The following is a 27,898-nucleotide window of genomic DNA, read 5'->3' on the forward strand; positions in this document are numbered from 1 at the left end:
TTCTTTAGATCTTGGATTCTTCTTTGTGCACATAAAGGTAAGCATGGTTTTAAATGGGACCGAAACCGAAATTTCCCAAATTCTGAAATTTCGGATTTCCCATTCGGAAATTTCGACCGTTCGAGAAATTGAAATTTCCTTTCAAAAATATAGTATTTTTCCAAAATTTTGGCCGAAATTAACGAAATAGTAAATTAATTATTTTTTACCTGATTTCGGCCGAGGCTGGAACCGAAACCGAAATTTAAATCCATGGCGGTAAGATTATTTGCTCTGTTTTCATAATCTCTGGGGTGCTGGGTAGTGGGTGTTGCTTATAAGACAAAACTTGTATATCTGGTTATACAATGTTTGTAGAAGTGGCAAGGTTGTATTATTTTGCATTTGGATTCCCCTGGAACTAATGATATGTAAAAGTTTATATCATATTTGTTTGCCTGTCCAAAAAATATTTTTCTAGAATATCTGGCTATATGATACTCATCACTGTTACGTTATTTTTGTCATAGGACATTACATGTTAATATAGGAAGTACCATCTTGTAAAGACTAGGCCCCACACGGGCCTAGAAAGTTAATAACATTTATTAAATATGGACCGTAGATCCCCAGACCAAAAATCACAGTGTATTTTCGTTTTTTTAGTATAACCAAATTTTAGAGCATCAAATCTTGTCCGTTCGACATGATTTTGGTCCCGGTAGATGGGTATATTTCAAATACCTATCCAACGGACTCAAGATTTAGCGATTCAGATGTGATTTGAGCAAGTTATGACCCCGTTTCTATTATGGTTAGGCATAGTTACGAGTTTTGTCTTATTAGGCAACTTTTGGGTTTTTATTTTTATTTAAAAACTTTAGTTTAGTTGTTAAATTCGATAAGTACACCCATAGGGAGTTTAATAAAGATGGACTCTTGCTAATTGTGGAAGACTTGGATTAAGAAACTAACCTTTAACATTAGATCTAATTGCGAAACCCACTTTAAGCACAAAATTCATTATCTATTGAAAACCCAAAACATGGGCTTTTGCAACCCTACTTGTGCAGTCCAAAAACTGAGAGAGAAAAGAGAGAAAAAAGAAGAAAAGAAAAGTAAAAGGAGAAGAGGGTTTGATCTTCAAACCCTAGTCTTGTTTCGAGTAAGTGTCTAAAATCTTTCTCTATGTGTTTTTGCTTATGAATATGATTCATGGTATTTGATTTTTTATTTCCTTAAATCTCTTTCGAATTAGGGTTCAAAGCTATTTTTCCTTCAACTTAAGATTTTCTTATGATCTTTATATGTAAAAGTTGATTTTCTTGGAAGACAATTCGTGTGCATGATTCGTAGTATATATATATATATATATATATATATATATCTATGTGTGTGTGATTTTTGTTTTATAAAAATCAGATCATGTGTCCTATATTAAGCCAAATGGCTGTTTTTCCATAAAATCAGCATGCTTATAATGAGTATCATGTAGAAAAGATGTTCTTTTAAAATCAGATTTATATATATATATATATATATATATATATATATATATATATATATAATATAAATATAATAGAAGCTTTGATTTCCACGAATTTCATCATGCGTGCTATATATATATATATATATATATATATATATATATATATATATATATATATATATATATATATATATATATATATATATATACGCTAAAGAATTGTTTCCTAGATATATCAAAGCATGTGTGTGATTTGAATATGAAATAGCAACTGTTTTTCTTCCAAACAGTGTGATTTATTTGATGTAAAAATCTTGTCCTTCAAAAATCAGCCCATAGGTGATATGCTTGATAAATCATATAATTATTTTTCTTTCGAAGAAAGCCTAGTGTTTGTATAAATTGTTCGTACTTGTCTTTTTGTTAAAAACAGCCCCTAACATGATTTTGCCCAAGTACATATATATATATATATATATATATATATATATATATATATATATATATATATATATATATATATATGTCCATTTTTGTCCTCCACAAATGGAGAGGTTAGGATGATCCTATGGAGCTGATTTTTGGTACACCCCCCATCTATGTAAGGGACTTTCAAATGAATGGTTTGGATCATCCTAACAAAGTGGGCCCCCATGTGATTGGGCAAGCTAGCTCACCATAAGTTTGGTGAGCTTAAGCTCACCAACAGTTTCCTCTCTCTCTCTCTCTCTCTCTCTATATATATATATATATATATATATATATATATATATATGATGCAAATAATTAAGAATCTGATCAGTATATGAATTACGCATAGGTATTGATACCCGTGAGTGTATCTTTTGGATGTATGAAACTGAAATCTTTGGGAATAGAATTTAAAGAACAAAACCTAAAACGTTATGACTCTCCAACTATCCTAGGGTCAGAGTTAAAAGTATAATTTAAAAGGAAACTTAGTGTGTGTACATGATTTTTTGTTTCAGATTTGGTAACTCATTCGACTCTGTCCTTTGACATTAAGGATTTCTCACTCTCTCACACCACAAGTAATTAAGGTAGGTGACGGTGACCTAAACTTGTACTCTTAAGCAATGATTGATTTATAAGCATTCAATGAAAATTCTTAGTAGACATAGAATTGTTTATGCTAATGATGTAGTTAAGATGATTGTTTCTTATTAATATGCATCTCGCTCTCGTGCTTGGTTATATTAGTAGCATGCAACAAATATTGGAAAATGATGCTATGCCAGTAGCTTACAAAAGATAAAGATGAATGTTATGGTTACTTATTAAAGGAAAAGGAAAATGTGGGAAGCAAGAAAATTGCTAAAAATATCTTTAAGATATTGAAAAAAAAAGATATGGATGATATGCCAGAAAAACTGGTAAGAAACAAAAGTATTGGGAAAATAATTTGGTGGATTGGGCGGAGGTATGAGTCGTCCAGGAATAATGAAATTCCAAGCCGGCCTTGGGTTTTTACGCACCCCCTTGGTGGTAAATGCATCCTCTTAGACCATGATGTCAAGAGGCGGAGGGGCTATTAAGTACTTCGTAAAAAGTCCTTCATGCCCACTAGCTGTCGATGAGGGTAGTTGAACGTATTGGGGGCAAGGTAAGCTATGAGGAGCTAGATTGCCTTGGGGAGTCGTCTCATGCATTAAATTAATAATAAACATAAACCTCTTAATTGTAAAATGTTGGATCTTTTATGAGATCAGGAGATTCACATTCAATGGATATTATGGCGTGTTCTTTTATTAAAATTTAATGTTTCAATTTGAAATAATTGTTATCACATGTTCACTATTGAATTGATTTGTATGCTTTTAAATTCAAGAGTTGTTTAATTGTATTTGTTTAGGTTCCGAATGAATCTACTTAATTCTTTGAACTAACACCAAAAATCCTTCACAGGTTTTGCTACAATTGATCACATTGAGACAAATGCTAATGAGGAAATCGAGAAAAAAAGGGGTGTGCAAGAGCGAGGATAGAGTAATTGATGTGGCCGTGTGGCCTTGACAGATATTCGTCTTTTTCTTAGTTTGTTTTTGTTTTTGGTAATTATATTGAATTCTCTTGTTAGTTTCTTTAGTAAGCTTTTAATGGAGTTTTCAAATTTGTAAAAAAAAAATTGTTGTCTTTTGTTAACGGTTCGGGTTTAGAGTTATCCGAAAATCCGTTTCGTTACACATCCTGCCACTCTCCAAAATCTCCTCAATCCTTTAATGCGTGCTACATTCTAAATTAGTTGTTGCAAAATGAATAAAGAGCACTGCACATACACTTCCGCTCATCTAGTGCAGCCATCTAGAACACTTAACTATTGATGATATGATGGGTAGAGAATTAGCCGAGATGAATAATCTGCCAGAGGGCATCAAACTCTACAATTCTTTTGACTGAATGAAAATGTCAAGTTTTAAAAGAACCTGAAGGGGTTGTTTGGATACATGGATTTTAGAATCCAGGTTTTATTTGAAAGCTGTGTAAAAGAGGGGCAGAAAACGTCGGACATCCTTCTTCTCTCGTCTACCATCTTGGATTTTGAGTAAGAAATCCAGGTTTTAGAAATCTCTCCCCCATCCTGAGATTTCTAAAACCTGGAAACACGTCTTGTCCTACTCTCTTGCTCAACGCAAAGAAGGGCGATAAATCAGAAAACTGATGATCTCCTCCTCTCTTCTTCCATCCATAATTTTGAGGAAATCCAAGATTCTAAAATCCGCATCCAAACGGCGCCTAAATGTTACAGATCTAAGTGTTCCCCACGCAACCCTACAAAACTTCATGGACAAACAAACTGAGGGGCCCTATATCAAAAGCAAACATCGGAGGCTAATGGATCATGTTTTAGTTATCCATGAAGACCCTTTTAAAGAGTTCTCTACTTAATGAAAGTATCCGGGAGCTGATCTCTTTCCCTCTTAAAATTGACTGTCTTGTAATCTCCTAGAAGTAATGATGTGTTTGTCCTCTTAAGCATGGTTTTAAATTTCGACTGAAATTTCGGATTTCGGTGGGGACCGAAACCAAAATTTGGCGAAATTTTGAATTTCGGTCCGAATTTTCGGAATTTCGAGAATTTCGGTCCGAAATTTCGAAATGAATTAAATAAGCTTTTTAAATTATTACCAAATTTGACTGAAATTTCGAAATTTCAGGGGTCCGAAACCGGTACCAAAACTGAAATTTTAAACCATGCTCTTAAGCAACAAAGTTGAAAAACCAAGTATACTCCTGTAGATTGCTAAATGTGTTGATATTGTTGAGAAAATTTCCTTCGATGTTTTAAGGCCTTTAATCCATAATCAGTTTAAAATCTAATGCGATGTTACCTTGAAGGTCCAAGACAAAAATCCCTTCAAAATGCAAAGAAAATGTTCCAAGTGATGATGTCTTCATAGAATGAAAATAAAGTGATTCAAGGCTCAAGCTGGTCTAACTAAGTGAAGTGCTGGTTTTCTTTTCTTTTTTTGGTTACTCTAGTTGATATCGAATTATTCCATTCCCTTTTTAACGATTGAGCTCTATGACAATGAGGATCCGGCAACCATCCTTGTTCTTGGTGGAGAATCTAGATAGTGTGATAAGTTAGTTTATGTGTCTGCGACCTGCCTAGAGCCCTAGACTCAAGGTTGTAAATTTTGGTTTCGATTATGGTTGCCATGGAAATAGAAACGTTTTATTTTGGTTGGAAATTTCATGAAATCAAGGAAACATGTGGAAACATATGCAAATGATAGCATTTTAAGATAAACTTTAGGAAATGCTATAATAAAGCAAGACTATAATCTATAACAGTTAAACATCGAACACCTTTTGCCATGAACTGTCGCATATGTTCGATATACATACCATATTTCAAATGTAATTCATATAATTTTTATACATAATACGTACACCACATTTCACATGCAATTCATATAATATAATTATGTAAGACATTGACATAGTATACCGCTAATATACTTATGCTTTTGGTTTTGGTATGCATTTCGGTGGGGATAGAAATGGAAACATTTCGGTCATTTTTTTGTCAATTTAGGTGGAAATTTAAAATTATGATATTTAGCCATTCAAGAGTATCATAAGCATTGGAATGCAAATGCTATAGAAAGATATATTGTGAAGCATCATGTTCTGAATTTATAGTTGTAGTTCATGGCTGCAACTTGGCAATTTTAATATTTCTCAATTATGATATGACTTTCGATCCCTGCTAATATGAATAATTTCACTCAATTTTATCTGTACCACTTCTTGTTATCCTGACTCCTAATCTAATATATGCTTGGCTTGTAGGAGGTAGCAACCTTATTAAAGGAGACTTGCTTGTGATTGGTGGGTCTATGCTTTATGCAGTCAGTAATGTTAGTGAGGTATAAAATGTTTGGATTCATTACTTGCTTAGTATTGGAGAAGGTACTTACTTCTTTTTGTTTAACATGTGTGTTTACGAGGTTGTATAACATTAGAAAAGAGAAAAGATGATACACACATCTCAATGATTGAGACTTTGTATCTCAACCTCTAGGTCACAGTCACATGTTCGATACCAGCTTACCTGCCCCAAATATATATAAATACTTAAATACACACACACACACACACACACATTAATGGATTTTTACCTATAAATCCTAATCTATAAAAATATATTCCAGTTAGTCATAAGAATAATTATTTTTTTCCAAAAATTTCAAATTTTTACAACATATTTCCAATAACTCCCTAGACGGGACATGTTAACATTCATTTGATTAAATCTTTTGTTAACAAAACTGCCCTTTGAGTAACTCTAAAAGCACAATATCTCCCCTCCCATCCCCTTCCCAAGGAAAAAAAAATTGTTTTCTGTATTATGAAAACTTCAATCGCCTTTAACATGAAAAGCACTAATTATTAGTATTTTTTACACAAAAAAAATCCTATGGTTGCGTATGTGTTACGGTGTTACCTTTCCAATGAATTCCTATGGATGAGGAATGGAGATGGAAAAAAGAGATTACAGAAGAAGATCAAATGGGCCAGAGCCAATTTAGTGGAAGCATCAGCATCTAGTTTGGGATCTTTTTCGAAAATGGAGAGAGGGCCCGGATCAAAAAAGAGAATATGAGTTACGGGAAATGGGGCAATCTTTTGGAGTGGTATTTTAAGGATAAGACAATCTGGTTTCTTGAGCATCCGTTGCTGGTCGCTATTTTTTATTTTTTTGGGGGTGGGGGGAGTGGGGGTGGGTGTGTGTGACAGGTGCAGTTGGTGAATTGATTATCTTGTAGCAATGGGACAAAGTTACACAAAGAGTTGAAGTATCTCAACCTTTGTAGATGCCGGAATTTTTAGTTTCTTATATCATTAAGAGTGGCTAATGAATTAGCCAACTCCTTGGCAAAAGTTGGTGTTCACAGAAACTCATTTTTTGTGAAACACTCTTTGCTCCAATTGTAATTTACTACCATTCTTTTAATAAAAATCTGTTTTCCTTTCAAAAGAAAAAATTAGCAAGATGCAAAAACAGCTAACAGTATGTTAGAACTTCAGATATCTGTTCCAAACCGTTGGAATTATCTACAAATGTTACATAATACCTTTATAGACATGTTCCCTATAAATCAGTTTTAGTTAATTATTGTGCTTATTTTAGAACTTCAGACATAGATAACTTTAAATCTCTTGTCAACTGATCCAATATGTGTCCCGGTTTGTTTGCTGAGCTGCAGTAGTGGGAAGAGCCATTTGGGCTATCAATAGTGGACTGGCCTGAAATTAGTCTTCATAGCCTCTCAGTTATGGAATGAAACATTTGTGCCAAGATCCTGACTTAGAAACATTTGTGCTAAAATTGTTGTGAATGCTTTATATTATATTAACAGGAATTTTTGGTGAAAAAGGCTGACAGAATTGAGCTCATGACTATGTTGGGGTCATTTGGAGCGGTTGTCAGTGCTTGTCAAATGTATCCTTTGATTTAATAGTGAATCAGTGATGGTAATTTTTATAACCATAAGAAAACTTTCTACGTACTTAAAATATAGTTTTGTGGTATCTGCATATACATAGAAATTATTGAATATTGCATGTTACTATTGTGTCCTCTAACTTGTATTGGTATTGGGCTGTTGTATCTCATTAGCATAATGTGAAGAATAGAATGCTTAAATAAATTCATCGAGTTGCCTTGGTTGTTTTCAAGCTGAGCCACACAGAATAGAAATTTTTCATTTTACATGGGGAATTGATGAGTTAGCATAGTCTGAATTGTTTTATGTTCTTAGGATTATGAAGTCATAGACGAGTAACCATAGTCTGAATTGTTTTATGTTCCTAGGCTTATGGAGTCGTTAGTCAAAAGATCTTGGAAGTATGCATTTCTATTTTACTTTCTATTTTCTTGACCATCTTTAACATTGTGTAAGTAGTTTCATCTTAGAAATGAGACAATTATCACCTAGAAGCACTTCACTGCATACAGCTTAGTGCTGTAGAATTGATTTTCTATACACTTTTAGAACTCCACGTGTCAATTATCACTTGCTCAAGTCAACTGCCTTTTACCTTGGCCGAGTTCTTGTCCGAGTCCGTGCTTTGCCCTACTAAATCAATCAGAACTCATTTAACTCTGCTAAGTTATGACTGCGTCAACCAAGTACTCGACCGTGTCAACCGAGTACTTAGTCACATTGTGCTGAGTCGACAAGGATTTGCTTTGGCCATGTCTTGGCTCGCAGCCCTGTTTTGAAACAGTTGTTTTAATATTTCACGAGAGATGCACTATACTTCTGTAAACATAAACTCCAGCAAATTTGCTTCAATAAAACCGGAGTTACAATTTTTTTGACATCATGACACAAACTGTATTTGAAACTCAACAGTCCAAATTCACTGACACACATGAGATACACTTCTTGACAGTACATCTGAATATTTACAAACTTCAATAATCAAGGAGAATTATTTTGGTTCCATTAGAAACTAGGACTAAGTAGTCTAAGTTTATTTTGTTTTTATATAATGTATGCATATGATATGACTAATGTTTGTGAGCTGAATATGCTATTTCTGACCCACCATAATTAACTGAGACAAGCAACCCGAAGGGCTGAATTCTTAACCTACCACCTGGCTGACTACGGGCAGCAGTGATCCTGAAAGGGGACAATGTGCACGTTCTTGCATATATGTCATCACATCGATATGCCCTATATGTCACCAATATGCTAATCGATTCTGATATTTTTTTTCATAATAAGAGTATATTAGTCTTTTTCTTTATTTTACGGTTAATGATAGCATTTTGTAACATTCTTAAATTGCAATAAAAATGTAAAGAGAAAAGTTGTGAGGGTTGGTGTACTCACTCTTTCCAATATCATGGCTTTTCACTCTTCACTCCAACCTCTTTTTTCATCTTATATTCTCTTTTCTTCTCTTCCCATCTCCTACTCTTTTCTTCTTTTAAATTTCTTGACATGGTATCACAACACTTATCCTCTGATCCACAAATATTATTTCCTCCTTTTTCTTCTTACATATTCCCATTGGAAACCTTAGATCCATCCTTTCCTTTTCCCTTCTGTCATGCACAGGAACCGATGTGATGCTGTGTGTATGCCTGGATGTGTCCAGATGAATTTGTTCCTCTTTCTTGAGATCAAATCAGAGGAATAGTGGTAGTCTTTTCAAACAATAGTGAGAAGTCTGATGATCAAGTGTTGACCTTCTAGTTAACTGTTAGTTTTTATATGAGTATGCATATCCCTATATTTGTTAAATATGGGGATCTATGAAATATATGGATCCTTCAAAATGGGTGGAGTACATGATTCAATGGGATACGATGAGGATGTGGGATACGTGTCAAATATGACTGATTTGTATCCTCATTTTTAGCATTTCCTTTGCCACTATTTGTTAGTGGGTGGTCGTTCATATATAGAAAAAAGAAAGATGATCTTTTAAGCATCAATCTTCTTTATTCCTTTTGTATTCCTCATTTGAGGAAATGAAAATCCTAAGAATCCTATTTTGTAAATGCTTCTTTGTTCTTTTTATATTCTTTCTCATTAAGAAAATGAGAATCCTAAGCTAGAGAGCGAGATATCTGGGAAAAGATGTTTGTTTTGTTGTACGTGAGAGATCTGTGTGCTATTCAAAATTCAAGCCACGTCTAACTTAAACTATTTGAACATTTTCTTTTAAGGATTCTAACCCAGACCTCTTTTATATATTTTAAAATTTTCTTAAAGCACAACCATGTTTTAATAATTGCACAAACTCGGCTTGTTTATTCTTTTTTAATGGTCTTTTGACAGCTTTTTGGCAATTGTAATAACCTTTGACGCTCTTTAAATAATAGAAGACAAGATGCGTCAATGCAACTATCAAACTATGGTTGTGCTGATATCATTTCCCTAATGAGATTGGGTAATGGATTTAGTTTCTTTCAAATTTAGGTCTCTTAGAAGCTACTAGTGAAGAATATTACTTGCGATGTGTTGGTTTTTGAAACAGCCAAGGCAAACAATACCTGGACAAAGAGCAGACTAGTATTCCAATCTTTATTCTGTACATTGCCTTATTCTGATTTCATATTTTACATCACACTAATTCATACCTTGTTGTAGTTCCCATATGAACTGCTAGATGCTAGTTGATTGAAATTAATTGTATTTAAACTATAAAAAAAATAAAGTGACAGTATGGTTCCGTGTTCATTTCTCTAGAATTTTCATGTCGTTTCAAAGAATTATACAAAATGACAAATATGGAACAATTGACCTCTTATCTCTTATTGAAGGAAAATTTTCAACATCCAATTCCCTTAATCACTTCTACAGAAGCATACTTGAGCACCATGAACTCCGATCAATCCACTGGACAGCTGGTGCAGTAAGTCTCTCTCTCTCTCTCTCTCTCTCTGCATGTGTGTACAGACGTGTGTGTGTGCATGTGTGTTTAGAGGAAAAACATGTGGCTATTTTTGTGTTATAATTCCTAGAGTCCCATGCTCCAAGAGCACCAAAAAAGGAAACATACATACAGATAGAGATACATCAAGTTCTGCTATTTCCTTTTTTTTATCACAGTCAACGGACTGCATAGATACAGGATCATACTTGATCTGTTAAACTGAAGTGATTTACTACTTCAACCCAGACAAAATAACATACCTGAATTACTACTTCAAGCCAGATAAAAAAAAAACATACCTGAATTATTACTTCAAGCCGGATAAAAAAAAAACCTGAATTACTGCTTCAAGCCAGATAAAAACCTACGTAGCCCTATGGTGTTTTGAATCTTTTGATGTCAGCATGAGTTGTTTATTTTTTTCTTCCTTGAGCAAGCAAGCTAGATGTAATCCCTGGCCCCACTCCTCTCTTTTATGATTATTTTTCCTTAAACTATATTCCCTTTATTTTGTTTAATACGGGTGTATCTTTAAATTGATTGGTTAAAAATCAACTGATGGGGTACATGTTTAGGTAGGGGCATTTTAGGAATTTGCAAAAACTAGTGGCAATGGTGTTAATACTTATAACTTCATGGGGTAATTTAAAGGGAAAAAGTTTTAATAGAAAGAAAACGTGATTTAAACGGGGATTTGTGTTTTGTATTAAAGCGCAGATATATGGGTACTTGTGTTTTGCAATAAAAGGGGATGAATGGGTTTACGGTTTTTGCAAAACCGTATGAAGTGGCATAACTCGACTCCTCCTCCTTCATCCCTATTTAAGGAATCCAACCACCGCATACTTCCCCACCTTTTCTTTGTTGAGAGAGAGATTGAGGGTTCTGGAGAGAGAGAGAGAGAGAGAGAGAGAGAGAGAGAGAGAGAGAGAGAGAGAGAGAGAGAGAGAGAGAGAGAGAGAGAGAGAGGAAAACCAAGGAGAAGAGAAGGAAGGAAAGGAGGAAGCGTGGTGGGATCGACCAATTGGAAAGTTTGATTTCGTAAAGAGTAGGTGAATCCTAACCCACTAGTGTATCATAGTATTATAAGATTATTACCCTGTAGGGAGCTCTTCTCAAATATTCAAAAATCATACAATCTTTGATTTCTCCGTGTCAGTAATTTGTGGGTAGATAGTAACTTCTCCGGTATATTAATTCTCCCTATAATAAATTTTACATGGAATTAATCTAACCTCTTAGATAGGTATAAAGCTATGATTGATTATATAAATTCCTTACTTTTTGCCTTTATTGTTGTTTTGGATGATTTTAAATAGTAAATACTCTATGGAGACCTTTATAAATGCAATTACATATATGAGATGAATTATTTGCACAATCCATGCATACTTTGGAAACTTGACTAATTGTATACACATGGTTCATGAATATAATGCATATATTGTTGGAAATTCAACCACTTGAATTTCCAAGTGGTTTGTATATACCTGGAAATATATAACCTAGTTTTGTATATGCATGGAAATATAAATTTGTAAGAAAACAAGTTGATCACATTGTGTAATATTTACGATTTGCATAGAAAACCTTGAAAAGAACATTAAACATTAGAAACCAAAATGCATGCTTGATCCAAATTTGAAATGGATTGAAAACTTGAATTTGATGGAGTTGAGGATACCCTTGGCAAATCATACGATCGGGTTGAAAGATACCCCAATTTTTATGGTGACTTAAGATTTTTGAAAACTAATTTTTTTTTTTTGAAAGATGACGAAATTCCATTAATACTCTAAAATTACGTTGGGGACCAGGAGTCCCTCCTACCATTACATAGTAACAGACAAAGCTGGCAGCACATACCCTGAGCCAGAAAATCGAACAAAAAAAATAGAAATCAAGACCCTTTCTTCCTGCACCAAGCTAGGGGCAGACCCCTTACACTACGCCTAGACCAAAAACTAATTCCCTTCCAAAACCCTTAGAAAGATTGTCTTCTCCTAGCAACGAACCCCTTCTAAAACCTTTAGAAGCCTCTGCAAGATCCTTTATTTCTTGAGATCCCGCTCTCATCTTTGCAATTCGGGTGGAAAAGCATGGTATTCATCAAAACAGACTTGTCATCACCATTTAGATAGTCATTCAATTTGTACTTTTAGATGACTCGCCTATGCCGAACACTTTTCCAACTCCATAATATGCTTGATTTGGAAATCCACCATATCAAGGAAGAGGTCCTCCGGAACCCGATAAAAAAATTCAGGATTTTTTCTGCTTGCAATCCTTTCTTCTACCAGCCGGATACCCACCGCCTTATTAGCTTCCCAGTTTTGCCTCCTCGTAGCCCTTTCTTCATTCAACAGTAGTTTGAAGAAAGAGTGTTTTTGTACAACGACGAATGTGTGTCTTTGACCGTGGCAAACCCACAGAGGCTATACAATGTTAACAGTCTTGAGACTCTAACTTGAGTAGTTTACATTGCTTACGAAGAAGATCTCCCGACAATTCTTTGTAGGTTGGGTCGTTGATGGAAGCCCTCTCTTCATCATAGATCATCGATCTCATCCTCTTAAGGATATTTTCTAATGCCAAGATTTCCATGAATAGCCTTCTGCTTCGTCCTCCAGAGCAAGAAGAAGATTCCCCTGTATTACCGTGGTTTTCCATTCCTACTTTGTTGAGGGTGAGGACGAATAATACCAGGAAGATCCGATGAAATCTTCTTTGTGACTCTCATGACTCTTCAAGATACTGAACTAGAGATACCTACCAATCTCAAACCCTAAAAACTTCTGCTCTTAGAAAAGAGTGCTAAACCAGAGAAGTACTCAAAACGCGTGTTGAATAAATAGGGATTATAGCCCACTCCCCGACAACCAAGAAACAATGAGATAATGGAGACTTCAACGATACGCTTTAGTCACTATGGCCTCCTGTCTAAGGAAAGTATTGAAAGGTGGGGGCCCCAAACCCAAAAAGCCAAAATCTACATCCGACCGGGGACAAATACTAACGGCTTAACCATAAGCGGATCCAACCCTGGCCGATTGGGAGTAAATTTTTAGGAGATTTGAAAGCCTGTTCTTTTCTTCCTTGACCCTAAATTTGCTTCCAAAACATTCTCCAAAATATTTATAAGGAGATTTTCTTTTGATCTTGTGACCCTGGCCATGAGATTTAAACCATGATGATAACCGCCAGGGGCTCAGTAATCGAAGGTGTTCCTTACTTTTGAATGGAAGCCATCTATCTTGTTTTTCTTGGTGGACAGGTCCAGCCAAGCAACTTTCCGCCTAGGGGCAGGAGGGTCCTTTAGCTTAACTGGCTCGTGTCCCGCCAAGGACGAACATGATTGACCTAAGCTCCTATTTTCAGGTCCCTCCACACCTTTCTCGAGTCCTATCTTAGGTCCATCCTTGGGCGGCGCGACTGGAAGATTTGATTGGTTAGGTTTGAAATTTGAATTCATCAAGGGAGCCGAAAGCTCACCGAGAAGCCATCCCTTAATCTCTCAGGATCGTGCAGCTGGCCAGTAGTTGCCCAATCCAGCAAGGCCCAAGGAGGTAGAGGACTCAGGTATGGATGAACAGTCACATTTTTTATTTTCCTGACGATCAACCTCAATGGTATAGACGTGATCTAAAATCCTGATTCTAACACAGGAACTGGGAAAATGCCAACGGGGGGCTAGGATTTTGGCCGAGACAAAACTCATACAATGCTGGTGATTGCCTTCCATCTTGGTTTCCACAACCTTACCAAAGAGAGTCCCTATAGCCTCCACCGTTGACATGACCCAGGCGTGCAATGGGATACCATAAAAATTAACTCAAAGTGCTTCCTCACCTTGAAGAAACTCCCTTTTCCACGATGAGAGAGAGCAAGTGATCACCCAAAGCCTCAGATCCCTTAGCGAGAATCTGTGATGCCTGCATTTCTGTTTCAAACAAAAAAGGATCTCGTCCTCCGCTAAGATACAAGGGCATTGTAAAGATGGAATGTCCCAAGACTTTTGTGCCCAAAGCCAAAGATCCTCTAGGGTCCCATTATGATCTTTCTTTTTCCTTATCAGACAGGCATTTAGGGTGTCCATTAGTATACCCACTTCCCCACTCGAGATAGATAAGGATGGGCTCCCTGAACCTTTATGTGGGAAATTTTTACCAGAGTCAGGCCATCGATCATCCTCACCACAATCAACCTCTAGCCGAGGAATGGGACCGAACCCTAGTCTTGGTATGGAATTGTCAATATGAGTTGTGTTTCGCTGACTTGGTACCCAATATCTGCTAATGGGTCTGTACGTTGGACGTGATCACGTAGACCATGGTCGAGATGGAGCCCGTAACGTAGCTTGGGCCCCGGTGATGGATTTCGTTGGGTGATTTGTCTCCTTTGCCATAGATGATGGATTTCGCAGGACACCACTGATGGATTTCGGGGTGCAAATGATTGTTTATATATACTTGTGCGCACTTGGCACTAAGGTCCCGTGAACGTTGGTCAATGTGGTGTGGCCTCATTCGTTTGGGTACTTGCTTGCTAATAAGTTGACATTGGCCTCAGAAAAGACCGATAAAAAACCTTGGATAATAATTTTAAATAAAGTCACGAATTTGAAAACCTCGTGTAGCATCTAGCTTCACAAGTCGCTTTCCAAACGATTTTCCTTTAAAATATTGTTGTTTGGAAACATGAAAAGCAAGTCGTTTATAGTATTTGCATCGTTATTATATAAGTATATGTGCTTGATTTTCCTCATTAGCTGGTTGGTTTTGGTTTATCTGCTGGGCCGTTGTGCTCATTACGTTGATTATCATTTTCAGATCCCGAGGATCACATGTAGATCTGTTGATCTGTGGAGATTAGCAGTGCTGGTCGGGAGACATCTCCAATCGTTTACCTTTTAGTCCAGTATTTTCTTTTTGGGAGGGGTGATTAATATTGATGTATTGGAAGACTTCTATTAGTATTATAATTTGACATGTTACTTATTTTATTTAAGTTAGCTTCCGCGATAATGTTTAAATGCTCTGAATCTTCATTTGATTAAAGCGTTTCTGCTATAAGTAAATTGGAAAATCTTAGAAGTTGAGCCTTGTGTGTTCGTGGGGGTAACTCTACGGACATTGTGGCGGCTGTTACGGGTACTGGCCTAGGAATACATTTCGGGGCGTGATAGTTAAAGTGGTATCAGAGCATAGGTTTAAGTTTAAGAACCTAAATACTAACAGAATTAGCTATGACTTTAGAATTGACGTAACACCTGGCCCCACCTTGGGGCGGTGATGTAGATGCTTCTGAGATGATCGAAGGTGAATGATCAGATTGATCGGATCAAAAGCTGATATCTTTAGCTTCGTGATCTTACCGTTGAAATTGTTATGATCTAAGATCAGACTGTCGAAGATTTTTTTCCTTTTTGGATCAACGATTGCATTGAAGATTTATTCGAAAGGCTATATAAATTGGTAGGGATGACCATTTTTGGATTTGGATGCCATTGTAGCTATTCGATTTCTTTGATCTGGAATCAATGTCAATCACACATCAAGATCTAATGGTTTCCCATTTAATGGGTTTTGATTTAAAAAGTTTCTAAGTCGGATGTTAATTCAAGCTTCTAGATCGGATGCTAAGACAAGTTCTAAATGGGATGATTAATTTCCGGCCAGTTGAAGTTTAATAAGTTTTAATTTCCAAAGTACTAATGGAAAAGTACTAGTAGTGGCATGAAGAATTACAGATTTTATGATTTAGTAGAGTTTTGAAGGAAGTGTTTAGTGGAAAGCCAAGTTAACATTGTTGTGAGCGGTTTAGGGTGCTTTACGGAATATTGGAAAGTGAGTTGATAAAGAATTTAAAGGAGTTTGGCCTTAAATTTAATACTGATATCCAATTTCTAGTTTTAGTTTTGGATTTACACCCAACCTTTTGATATTTACACCCTTTATCTATCAAATTCTCTAAACTATACCTAAGCCTTTTGATATTTTCACCCTTTATCTATTATATATACCTAACCCTTTTGATATTTACACCTTATCTACTTTAATGATCAAATTGTCTAAATTACACTTAAGCCGTTTTGATATTTAGACCCTATCTCAAGTTAAAAACAATGTTCGGTGAGAGAAACTTTTGAAAGTGTAAAATCACTTTGGTTAGTTTAATATTAGCACCCTAAGATCTTCTCTATCTTGATTTTCAATATGGATTAGGTAGAGTTCTTTTCCTCATTGAAATTTATCTCTCTATGGTTGAGACTGCCTTGTTATTGTTGAATTGTTAAATGAGGAGAAGGATAGAATTTAGGATGCTTTAGGAAATGAAAAAAATATAGTAGTTCTTCTCTTATGGCTGGTTAAGAAAGAGAACGGGATTTTAGGAGCTTGGGAATATAAAGAAGATTTGGAAAGATTTGTTAGGATATGGGCCTATTAAAGAAAATTCAAGTTTATGTAGAGATTTAAAGGGATTAGTTGACTGTATCAAACGGATACATGAACCCTTAGTACATTGATTAATCAATAATTTTTTTACTAGGATAAGTTCCTTGTTTTGGAGATTCTAGTAGGATTTAATTTCTTGCGAGAGAGTGGAGGTAATTGCGTGATTTGGGGAAGCACGATTGGGTGTTGTTTTATTCTTCCCAAAGAGGCCATGTATGAACCATTGAGGAAATTGACCAAAGATTCTGAACGGCAAGGGGATGTTCGCTACAACACTCACTTTTGATGGTCTCCACAGCTATGTTTCCTTCAAAAGAAAATGCATTCGTATTTGTTGCTCCAGCCGTCGATTAAGCACGTCGACCTTTACATTGTCGCCAAACCATTTCCTGTCACCGTTAGCCTGTGGTCATGGTCGATCTTCTTAAGACCAGTCCCTACTGAACTTTGAAAGAAAGAAAAGGGGTTCGGATCATTTGTTGCTGGGGCAACTTCGGCAAAACCACTACCCCATCATTACCCCTTTTTCCTTGCAGCCCATGGTCAACCCCATAAGGATCTCTCCTTTCTACCTCATCTACAACTCGAGCCAAATATGGTTAACCAGCTTGCCTTTTAGATGTCTAAAGAGAAGGAAATTTTCTCCCTATGTAAGCACCCTAGTAGGGGTGCAACTCAGGTCGGGTTTAGGCCAACCCGAGTGACTATTTGACCAACCCTAGAAGGAAATTTTTGTGATTTAATAAGATTTTCAGAACCTCATATTTTTTTACTTTTCATGTGGTGATGTACTATGTGGTTAATAACCATGAAACCAGAAATTGAAGAATCAACAAAAAATTAAGAGATGCAAAAAGGATGGATTACCGGCAACAATTGACAATGTTTCGGGTTTCTATTTTGTATGGACTTGATGCCCGGTCAGTTACAACCTATATGGCCTTCTAACAACATAAGTGGGTGAGAAACGACCTTTAGTGGCCTCTGATATTTATGGCCTGAATGGATGAAGGAAGAAAAAGCATGAAACACAAGCAGGAGTGGAGGAGCGGAAAACCTAAAAGAATTTAGAAGTGCTACCTAAGAACGTATAAAATAATACCAAAGAATTTAAAATATGAATTTATATTACAATTGTATATTAAACTTATTTTGAGATATGGATAACTAATAATATCCAGATTAAAAAAATGAAAAAAATGCATATAGGAACAAAATTGATTTGAGTTGATGGAAGCACGTGGCTCAGCTGTGGCACATTGCACAGAAGACTCCTGTAACAATTGTCACACCTTTGGCATCGCGCAAAAATTCTTAGATTGGGTTATTGATGAACATATGGTACTTGGATATTTGCATAAAAGTACAGGGCATTCATAGGGTTGGGCTTGGGTTAGCTTTTACCAGACCAGCAAAATTTCTTTAGTTAAAACTTGTGACATGGTTTCAAAATTTATTTAGATCCAAACTTGTGCTATGGTTTGATTTCTAAGCCCTAGCATGGCCTGCCCAAATTTATTAAACCCAGACCTAGCCCCTGCCTACCAGTTCTTTCTACTATTATTGCGGTTATCAAATGGTCTCGTAGCTCAATGGCTTATAAGACCCAACCCATGTTGGTCCATGCTTGGTTCTAACCTGGAGCATCAAGCACGGCCCACCCAATTTCTCAGAGAAGTACCCAATTTCCAAGATGTTTCTATCATCCCTTCGATCCACGATATAATTTAGTTTTAAGTAACTTATCTATGGAACTATATTTCATTCAATATATGGTTATAAAACATTAATGGCATAGTTATGGATGGGATGCATGATATCAGTTGGTACTGTTTGGCTTTTTGTTTTTTTATTTGTTAAAGGGAAGTGATATATCCACTCCTTTTGATTACTTGGGACACCCAGCAGCAGTGTACGTGGCAATCAGCCCCATTGAATCCTTCTGACGTGAAGTCCATCAGCCCCCTCTGCAGTCATTGATACACTGCTGCTGGGTGTCCCAAGTAATCCAAAGGTACAGATATATCTCTTCCTTTTGTTAAAACATTGAATGTTTTTTCACCGTGCAATTTTTGCTATGTTAATTTTTTATGACATAAATTTTCTGCAAGCCTTCCTGATTTAAAAAATAAATTATGTGTAGTTTTTCTTTTAATGTTTCCTTTGTGTGCAGGTGCTACCATTCATTAGATTTGCAGTGGCAATGTTTTTATTTTACTCTTTGGTCCCAGTTTTGCTTAAGGTATGTATGGTGGTCATCTATCTTATTCCGTGCATGATGCATGTATTTATTCATTTGAATCTATATGTCGCAGTGGATTAATTTTAGTATATATGAAGCGTTCCATTTCCTTTTTCTTCCTTTTGTTTTTTTTTTTCTAGAATTTTTTTTTTGAAAGATGACAATTTTATTGATGCTATGGATGTTACATTGGGGACCAGGGGTCCCAACTTGCAATACATAGAATCAATTGAGGATGGCCAGGAGCATACTCCTAGACCAAATAAAAACAACGAAGAAAATCTACTAATTCATCCACCTCAGTGAGGACCATCCATCCAAACACTGCCATCCTACCGTAAAAAAAGTAATTACCTCCCTACTATCTAATCACAACCTAAAGAATCTTCACCACTCCCCCAAGCACTCCAAAGCATAACCCCAAGGCCTTCAACAGATCGATTCCAACGAAAAGTGCCATATTTGGGGACCTTCTCATGCAAGGCTTTCCTCAAAACAGATTTGTCATCACCATCTAGATGGTCCTTTAGTTTGGTGATCTAGACAATCCATCAAGACTGGAGGAAACCCAAACGTGCCATGCTGAATCTGGGACTCTAGCAGATATACAACCCTAAAAAACAGGATCAGGACTCCCAGAGGGGAACTGACCACCGAGACTGCGTCCACCATACGACAACCCACCATCTGGATGAGGAGTCGCTTTCGTCTCCATCCAAAACAAAAATCGATCCCTGAATTCTTGATGAGATCCTGGCGCAAAATAAAGGGGAGAAGCTGATTACTAAGGGAAGCTGACCAGATCCTCAAGAGAAACCATACCTATTTGATTAAGGCTCCTGACTTCAAACTAGATGGAGAGAGCCTTTAAATAGCAAAAACCAAGGATTAAAGGGCCTTGAAATCTTCGCTCCTAGGGGGAGAGCTATGAGTCTGACAGTACACCTCTCCTAACTATCCTCCAAGATGTCCGACTACTTTTTAATGTCATAACCTTTTTCAACCCCGGGAAGTCCAGTTGTAAGTCTAGTTATGGATAGGGCCAAACTTAGGAGACCAAGGGTAGAACTTTAAGAGTCTAAAAAGTCTGCTAAGCTTCTTCTTTGCATCTGGTTTGGAACCCAAAATAGTACTCTTCTTATTCATGATGAAGTAGTCTTGGGAAGATAAACCCCTGACTGGGAGGGTTGAAAAATTGCCAGTGGCACGATTAACGAAGTTCTTCTTGAAAAATGGACCACGCTTCCGTCTGATGTGAGGGGTAGGTTTCTTGGGACTAACCAACAAACCCAAACAATCTTCATTTCTCTGTACAGGTCCCACCATGCCTTTTCTGGAATTAACGGCTCTCTCTCAAGTCGATGGGGCCCCCCATTAAGGAAATTTTAATTTTAATTTGAAGGTCCAATGGGGTCACCGGTTCACCTGGCAGTGGCCCTGAGGTCGCCGGAGGCCGGTCCCGGTCCGCCGCTGAGGATGAACCGAATTCCTGGATGGCAGATTCAGGAATTTCCTTCGAGAGCTCAACCCCAATGGGATATTACTGGTTGAGGATTTTGAGCTTTACACCAGAATTAGGGAAGAGCCATCGAGGGGCTAAAATCTTAGCCGAGACGAAGCTCATACAATTCTGATGGTTGCCCTCCATCTTGGTTTCTACAACCTTGCCAAAAAGACCCTCTAAAGCCTCCACCGTGGAAACGGCCCAGGCATGCAATGGGATGCCTTAAAAGTGAACCCAAAGTGCCTCCTCTCCTTAGATAAATTCTTTTTTCCATGGTGAGAGGGAGAGTAGATAGTTTCCCAAGGCCGCAGATCCCTTAGCCATGACATGTGAGGCCAGCGATTCTGAATCAAACATAAAAAGAACTTCATCCTTTGCTAGCAAAGACTGGCAATGTAACGATGGGAGCTCCCAGAACACTCGTGCCCAATTCCATAGATCCTGCACCAACTCATTATGGTGTTTCTTTTTTCCGATCAAGCAGGATCTGAGAGAACCTATTCGCACATCCACTTCTGGCCCTGAGATGGTGCTCTGGGAGATAAATTGGAGTCGCAGGATTGTTGCGATAAATTTTACCCGAATTAGGCCAAAGGTTATCTTCCTCATCCTTAGATGGTGCCCTGGGAGATCGGGGACTCCATTTTAATGACGATCGAGTCGAATGACACCAACGACATTCAACCCGCCATTTATAGTTTAGATATTGGCAAGGAGAGCAAAACCATGCCCCAGATCTTTTATCGTATTTGGGTTTCCCTGACGATACTCCTTCCCCACTCTGAGAAGGAAGAGGGGAGGGGATCAATCTAGCCTGTGAACATCTTCTGCATCTAAAACGCCATCCGAAGTTATGATAGCGGCAATCCGGGCATTGCCAATCATCTTCCCTCATACTTTTCACATCTCCCACTCTCGTCTACCTTGCCCTCTTTTTAGTATTTCCTAAACATGACGAGTTTAATCCCACTCCAAACCACATTAACCTCTACCTTTGTTGTGTCACTCTCTATACAAGGTCTTGTTCCGTTTTCCATATTAGTATCTATAAATAGCATATTCTAGACAAGATCATAAAGGTAGTTACAAAGCAAAACTTGAATATTAAATGAGGAATGCTAGAGTCATAGGCGCCCTTGCAAAAAAAGGGGTACCCCATTGGTCAGTATCCATTTATGACAGTTATGATCGTAATTTGTTAAAATTCAATTTTATTAGAGGATTGAAAAGCAATATATGACACCATCATGTAAGATAGTAGGAGATGTTCATTCCAAATATAATAATGTAGAATCTGTTAAGATATATATCAGTTTAATAATAAGAAAACTGTGCATATGATACCATGAAAACAATCAACATAATAACATGACCAAATTAATATATTAAAGAACAATATTCACACACAACAAACAACATGAACTTAATGACATGAGTGATTGGTTGATGAGAAGGATCATAATCCCAAAGAAAATCTCAGTATGGAAGTTTGGCATAAAAAAGCAGGATTTCCATATCATCGTCTTATGAAGTAAAAGAAAAAAACAATCAGGGGCCATTTGGATACACAGATTTTAGAATCTTGGATTTCCTCAAAATTGTGGAGGGGAGACAAGAGGAGGAGGCCTACTGTTTCGCTTCTCTTTAGAATCTTGGATTTTAAGTAAGAAATCCAGGTTTTAGAAATCTCTCCCTATCCTGAGATTTCTAAAACCTGGAAACACGGGATCATCTCCTACTCTCTAAAGGAAAGAAGGGCGAGAAATCAGAAAAGGACGGCTGGTTTCCTTCTCTCGTCTCCCATCTCCCATCTTTCTAGGAAATCCAATATTCTAAAATCCGTGTGGCAGTTTGGATACGCGGATTTTAGAATCCTGGATTTCATCAAAATTCTGGATGAGATACGAGAGAGAAGGAGATCGTCCATCGTTTTCTGATTTCTCACCCTTCTTTCCATCAAGCGAAAGAGTAGGAGATCGTCCCGTGTTTCCAGGTTTTAGAAATCTCAGGATGGGGAGATTTCTAAAACCTGGATTTCTTACTTAATCCGGGATAATGGATTATAAAATCTTGTATTTTAAACCGCTTTCAAACTAAAACCTGGATTCTAAAATCCACTTATTCAAACAGCCCCTTAATATACTTGTATTAGCATCACGGGATAGAGTATAGACTGGTATCAAGACACATTTCCCAATACAACTTGATTTTTCCATTGAGTAATACAAAACAAGAACATTAATTCAGCAAAAAAACATACCACATTTTCTCATACAATGTTTTGTCTTGGCGATGCAGTACAATACGTATCAGATCTGGAGATGTCCAATGCTTATTGGAAATCAACATATAAGGGCTCGTAGAAGCAGGGGCGGAGGCACATAGAGCATGAGGGGGGCCATGGCCCCCCCAATGACTTGGAAAACCTCTGTTGTGGTTTTTGGCAGTACAAGCATTATAAGCTAGTTTAGTGGCCATGGCCCCCCAGGTGTAAATTCCTGGCTCCGCCCCGGCGTAGAAGTATAGTCACAAATATTTGCCTTGGGAATTTCTCAGGAGATGTTAATTATTTTTTGTTACTTTCGGATTTATATCAAGAAAACACTGGAAAAGAATATTTAAAAATAAAAAAATATTTAATTTTAAAAAATTAAAATATAAAATATCTTTAAATTATCGCGATATTTTTCACACCAAATGATAAAAATGGAATTATCTTGATATTTTTAAAAATCTCTGGATTATTTCGGAATTTTTTTGTTTTATCAAAATGTCATGATAAAATACTTATATTTTGAAAAATTGGAGATTTTTGTGACTATGCATAGAACACAATACAATATTCACTGACAAAAAAATATAATATGCCAGTGGCCTAGGAGTCTCATGCCAACTCTTCAATATTCTTTTGTCTTTTCCTAACCAGCCATAAAATATCTTATGGAAATAGATTAGAAGAAAAGAATATCATCTTATTTTTTTAAGATAAATAATAGAAAATGAAAAAAAATGATTTTTTTGAGATATTGATAACATGTCACTTTTTTTCTTTTATCAAAAGGTTGTGATATTTTGAAAAGGCTACTGATATTGACACTATCGGGTTTTAATAATTGCACAAAGTCAGCTTTGATTCTCTTTTAATTGGCTTCTGCGAGCTTTTTGGGAAATGTAATAACCTATGCCAGCATTTTAAATAATAAAGGACAAGATGAGAGTTAATGCAATACTCAAAACTTGGTAGTGCCAATATCAGTAGCTTTAAAAAAATCCGAGATATTTGTGACTATGATATAAAGTAATTGAGTTTCTTTCCTGCTTGGAATGTCATTATAGAAACCACAAATTATTGCATCCAACACAATACAGTTTAGAATCTCTATAGTTCAGTAACTTGGGAAAAGAGATATGCACCCTTCATGTGGACTATGATTTAGTAAGTCATCACTCCATGTAAACAAATGTATTATTCCATTAGCAATTTGAGCTTATCTAGACTATCAAAGAATTTGGCAAAGATGCGTTATACAAGACCTGATCTGGAGAAGCTGGAGATAGGACTATCGCAACTGTTGATAATGTCTCTGTGGTTCAGATATGGTGATTAGACAACGATGTTTACTCTGAAAGTGTGCCTCTATATATTGGAAATGTTGCTTTGTCTGCTTCACGATACTGTAAAAATATATTGAACGATGTATTCATCTTTTTTGTGTCATTTACCCTTCCCATTTTGATTTTTGTTTTTTTTTTTCTAAATGAAATTCATATTTGATTGTGCAGATAAGTGGGTCTACCATGCTTAATCTCTCTCTGTTGACCTCAGACATGTGGGCTGTTTTTATCCGCATTTTTGCATATCACGAGAAGGTTGCAACACTTTGTGCTATCTTTACCTTCATTGTTATGCTTAATAATATTGCATATATAAGCTTATTAAATCAGATAAAAATCCAATACAGGTTGACTGGATGTACTTTATAGCCTTCGCCACAGTTGCAGTGGGGCTTGTTATTTATTCAGGGTATCTTCATTTCTGTCACATTTGATTCAATCGGGTGTTTAATTTATGTTGAGAAACTTCATCCCCTCCATTTTCATGTTTTGTGTGTAGGGGTGCAAAGCAAGATAATGAAACTAGAGATCAGGCTGAAGGCATGGGCGTGGAGCCCAACGAAAGAGATGAAGAGACTGGATTAAACAATTCAGCTCAAGGATCTAAAACTGGGAGCCAAGAAATAAGAGAAAAGTGCTTGATGAAAAATAATTCTCTTTTTGTAGCAAGGAAGGGTCCTTATTACATATGCTCATCAACAAAGTGCGACGACAAGGAAGCAGCGCCATTGTTGGATGATAACTTGGTAGAAAAGAGTTTCCACCTGGCACAGTGAAGGCACATTGTTTAAACAAGTTCAGAGAAAGTAGTCAATTTGGCAGGTAAAATATCCATGTAAGTTCACGGGAGTTTATTGGCTGTTTATATATATACTTTTGGCCTGAATGGGTAAATTATCCGTGTAGTAAGTGCATGGGCATTTAGAGGCTGTTTATATATTTTTGGTTGAACAGTCGTCGTGATAATTTGTGATTCTATACTTATTTTTTTTGAAAATAAAATATTTTGCCTTTCTCGATAAGTTCATGTAAATTGTCTAAGAAAATTCAGTGAAACAACTAACAATGTGTGAAATTTTTTTAAGCTCCGTCTCTTTCATGTAAAATGGGCATTAAACAAATTTTACATTCATTTTTGCACTTAAAAATGGGCACAAGATTTGTTTTACACCTATTTTACATCTAAAGAAACAGAGCCTTAGGCCATATTTGGCAATCATGAATTGTTTTTCCATGGAATATTAGTTTATCAATTGGTGAGGGAGGACCGGGGAGAGTGAGAGATGAAGAGACTTGAGATCCAATGACTTGGGACTGAGGAGAGGGTAAGAAATGGCTAAAAAGTAAAGGAAAAATTGTATTTTGATTAGAGTTATTTTCATTGTCTTTCAGCCTTGTCTCACCCATTCATGCCCTCTCTAGTCTCTTCTCCCACACCTCCCTTGCCTTCTCTCACCCCTTGACAAACGTATTAGTGAATTGGGTGATAAGCTTTTGGTTATGGGATTTTAGCTTGGGATAATGTCAGTGAAATTTCAATAATAGGCCCAAGTATTCTTATTGGCAACTTAGGAAGAGGGAGATTAGTTTTTTATAAAAATAAAATTTAACTTTTTGAAAACTTTTTAACCCAATTAAAGATTAAGTGATCAAAACACAATTTAAGCAACTAAGTTAAATCTGAAGTGCAAATTCAAATAAAAGAGTAAGAGATAAGGAGTGCACCCGAGATTTAAAGTGGTTTGGTCCTCATACACGAGGCCTACTCCACTCCACCAACCAAACACGTTGATGGCTTCACTATGTTGATCTTCTTAACCTTGGCGAAGACCGGTGCCAATTACAATGTCCAAATGCTTTAACCTTGGTGGCAATCCTCACCACGGAGAGAGGGCTTCGCTTCTCCGAATACTTGCCCAAATACAACGATTTGTCAATGAAAGAAAGAACAAAAAGTCCCTATCAAAGGGTTACAAAGTTTAGAGAAGATGTACAAATTCAAGCCTATGATCCAAATCCAAAGTCTAAAGAATGAGAGGCATAAACAAGCTTGATTCACTCTTAGGATGTTCCAATAGGGTTTTAGAGTGTTAGGATGGATGATTGGGAAGTTTAGAACTTACATATATATAGAAAACCCAAAATATGACCGTTTGGGGGCATAGTCGCAATTCTAGGAAAAACCCCAACGGCCATATTTTTTCTCGACATAGTGGTCTCAGAGTTCCGAGAGGATTTCTCGGAGCTCCGAGAAATTCTCGGAGTTCCGGGAATTTCTCTCAGAATTCCGGGAATTTCTCTCGGAATTCCGGGAATTTCTCTAGGAATTCCGGGAATTTCTCTCGGAATTCCGGGAATACAAACAGAAAAGAAGAAAATGTCTCCTGGTTCAATTCTCGGAGTTCCGAGAAGCCTAATTCCAGCAGTTTTTCAATTCTGTTTCCTTATTTGTTTTAGGCTTCAAGACTTCCACATTTTATACAAGGTTGGGATTATTATAAGGGTTCCAAAGGCTTGGAACACCACAAGGACAATCACTTAATCATTTAGGGGTGTGTGATTACTTTATTCATGCCTCTTAAAACCTAAACTAGGATTGGATCAATACAATCTAAAAGACTTCAAAGAGAATGATCTTCACTTGTATTGCTTCAAGTCTTCTTGCTTCTTGGATCGCCAATGACTTTGGCCTTCCGAATGTGGTCAAATTAGAGCTTCTTGGCATCAATCCAAGCAACCTTGATATAGAACAATCATGATCTACAACTTAAGACAATCAAACACATTAGTGATATAAAATCACTTCAGTTTGGAATCATCAAAAGAAGATGGGAATGCCAAGGTGGGAACCATTGGGCTTACAGTCAGATTCTCTTCATTGTGAGTTTGTGGTAGAGATTTTTTGGGTTGAGAGTCCTCCAATGTCCAATGTTTAGTTTTGGAAGTTACGCGGAAACTGGTGTCCTTGGAGATTAGGACATATCATTGTTGAGAATAAGAAGATACAGTAACCGAGTTGGGGACCGGGATCGAGAGTGGAATCGAACAAATAGCCTCTCCACACGTTAGCAATCTTGTTTCCCTTAAAACGGAAAAACTACCCTTCCCATGTCATGTGGCATGTGGAGAAAAGTACGGAATGGGGGCTGAGTTTGGAGAAATTACGGATTGCAGGCTAATCTTCAAAATCGGGTGGGAAAATGACCCCAATACCCTTCTGATCAGTAGTCCTGGTATGTTGGTCCTCATCATTCACTTTTCATTATTTTACTAGTTTCTTCGAAGGGAAAACCCCCTGTACTTAATGCATCTCACCCCATTTACGTTTAGCGCACTGCACGAGCTGCACGAGGTTTCGTTGGGTTCGTCTGTATGTGTATTTGAACCGACAAAAGCTTGGGTTCGTTTGGATCCTGGCCGTCAGAAATAACTGTAGATGGAAGGATGCTTGACATGTCGTAAATAAACTTTTCCAAACGGTGGCGCCTTTATTGACAACTAGTTTGGTTTGGATTCAAAATTCTCGTTTGAACCCAGAGTCCCTTGGGTTCGTTTAAATCTTCGTCGTCGCCAATATACATAGACGGTCGGATCCACGACACGTGGACATCTACATGGACGGTGGCGTCCTTTACTAATACCTTCGGCGTTACTAAAAATTTAAACCAATACTATCCCACCCTTTTCTC

General features: G+C 36.9%; 1 protein-coding gene across 4 annotated transcripts in view; it reads left to right on the forward strand.

Annotated features, from left to right (window-relative positions):
* The window catches only part of LOC143890033 (uncharacterized), a 30,418-nt gene extending 5,187 nt beyond the window's left edge, over positions 1–25,231 (forward strand). For 2 of the 4 annotated variants that reach the window (XM_077394540.1, XM_077394542.1), the window contains 8 exons: positions 3,395–3,454; positions 5,786–5,862; positions 7,357–7,439; positions 10,321–10,372; positions 19,022–19,090; positions 24,378–24,464; positions 24,557–24,618; positions 24,709–25,231. In XM_077394540.1, coding sequence (XP_077250655.1) covers positions 3,395–3,454; positions 5,786–5,862; positions 7,357–7,439; positions 10,321–10,372; positions 19,022–19,090; positions 24,378–24,464; positions 24,557–24,618; positions 24,709–24,985 — 767 coding nt within the window. In that variant the 3' untranslated portion in view covers positions 24,986–25,231. The remainder of the gene's footprint in view (positions 1–3,394; positions 3,455–5,785; positions 5,863–7,356; positions 7,440–10,320; positions 10,373–19,021; positions 19,091–24,377; positions 24,465–24,556; positions 24,619–24,708) is intronic. The other 2 variants (XM_077394541.1, XM_077394543.1) reach the window with 1 other exon arrangement.
* Positions 25,232–27,898: the final 2,667 nt, after the last annotated feature.

This window comes from Tasmannia lanceolata, unplaced genomic scaffold, assembly GCF_043159265.1.
Source record: "Tasmannia lanceolata isolate RefF3 unplaced genomic scaffold, GAP_Taslan_0.1 ptg000013l, whole genome shotgun sequence".
In the NCBI taxonomy this organism is placed as follows: domain Eukaryota; kingdom Viridiplantae; phylum Streptophyta; class Magnoliopsida; order Canellales; family Winteraceae; genus Tasmannia; species Tasmannia lanceolata.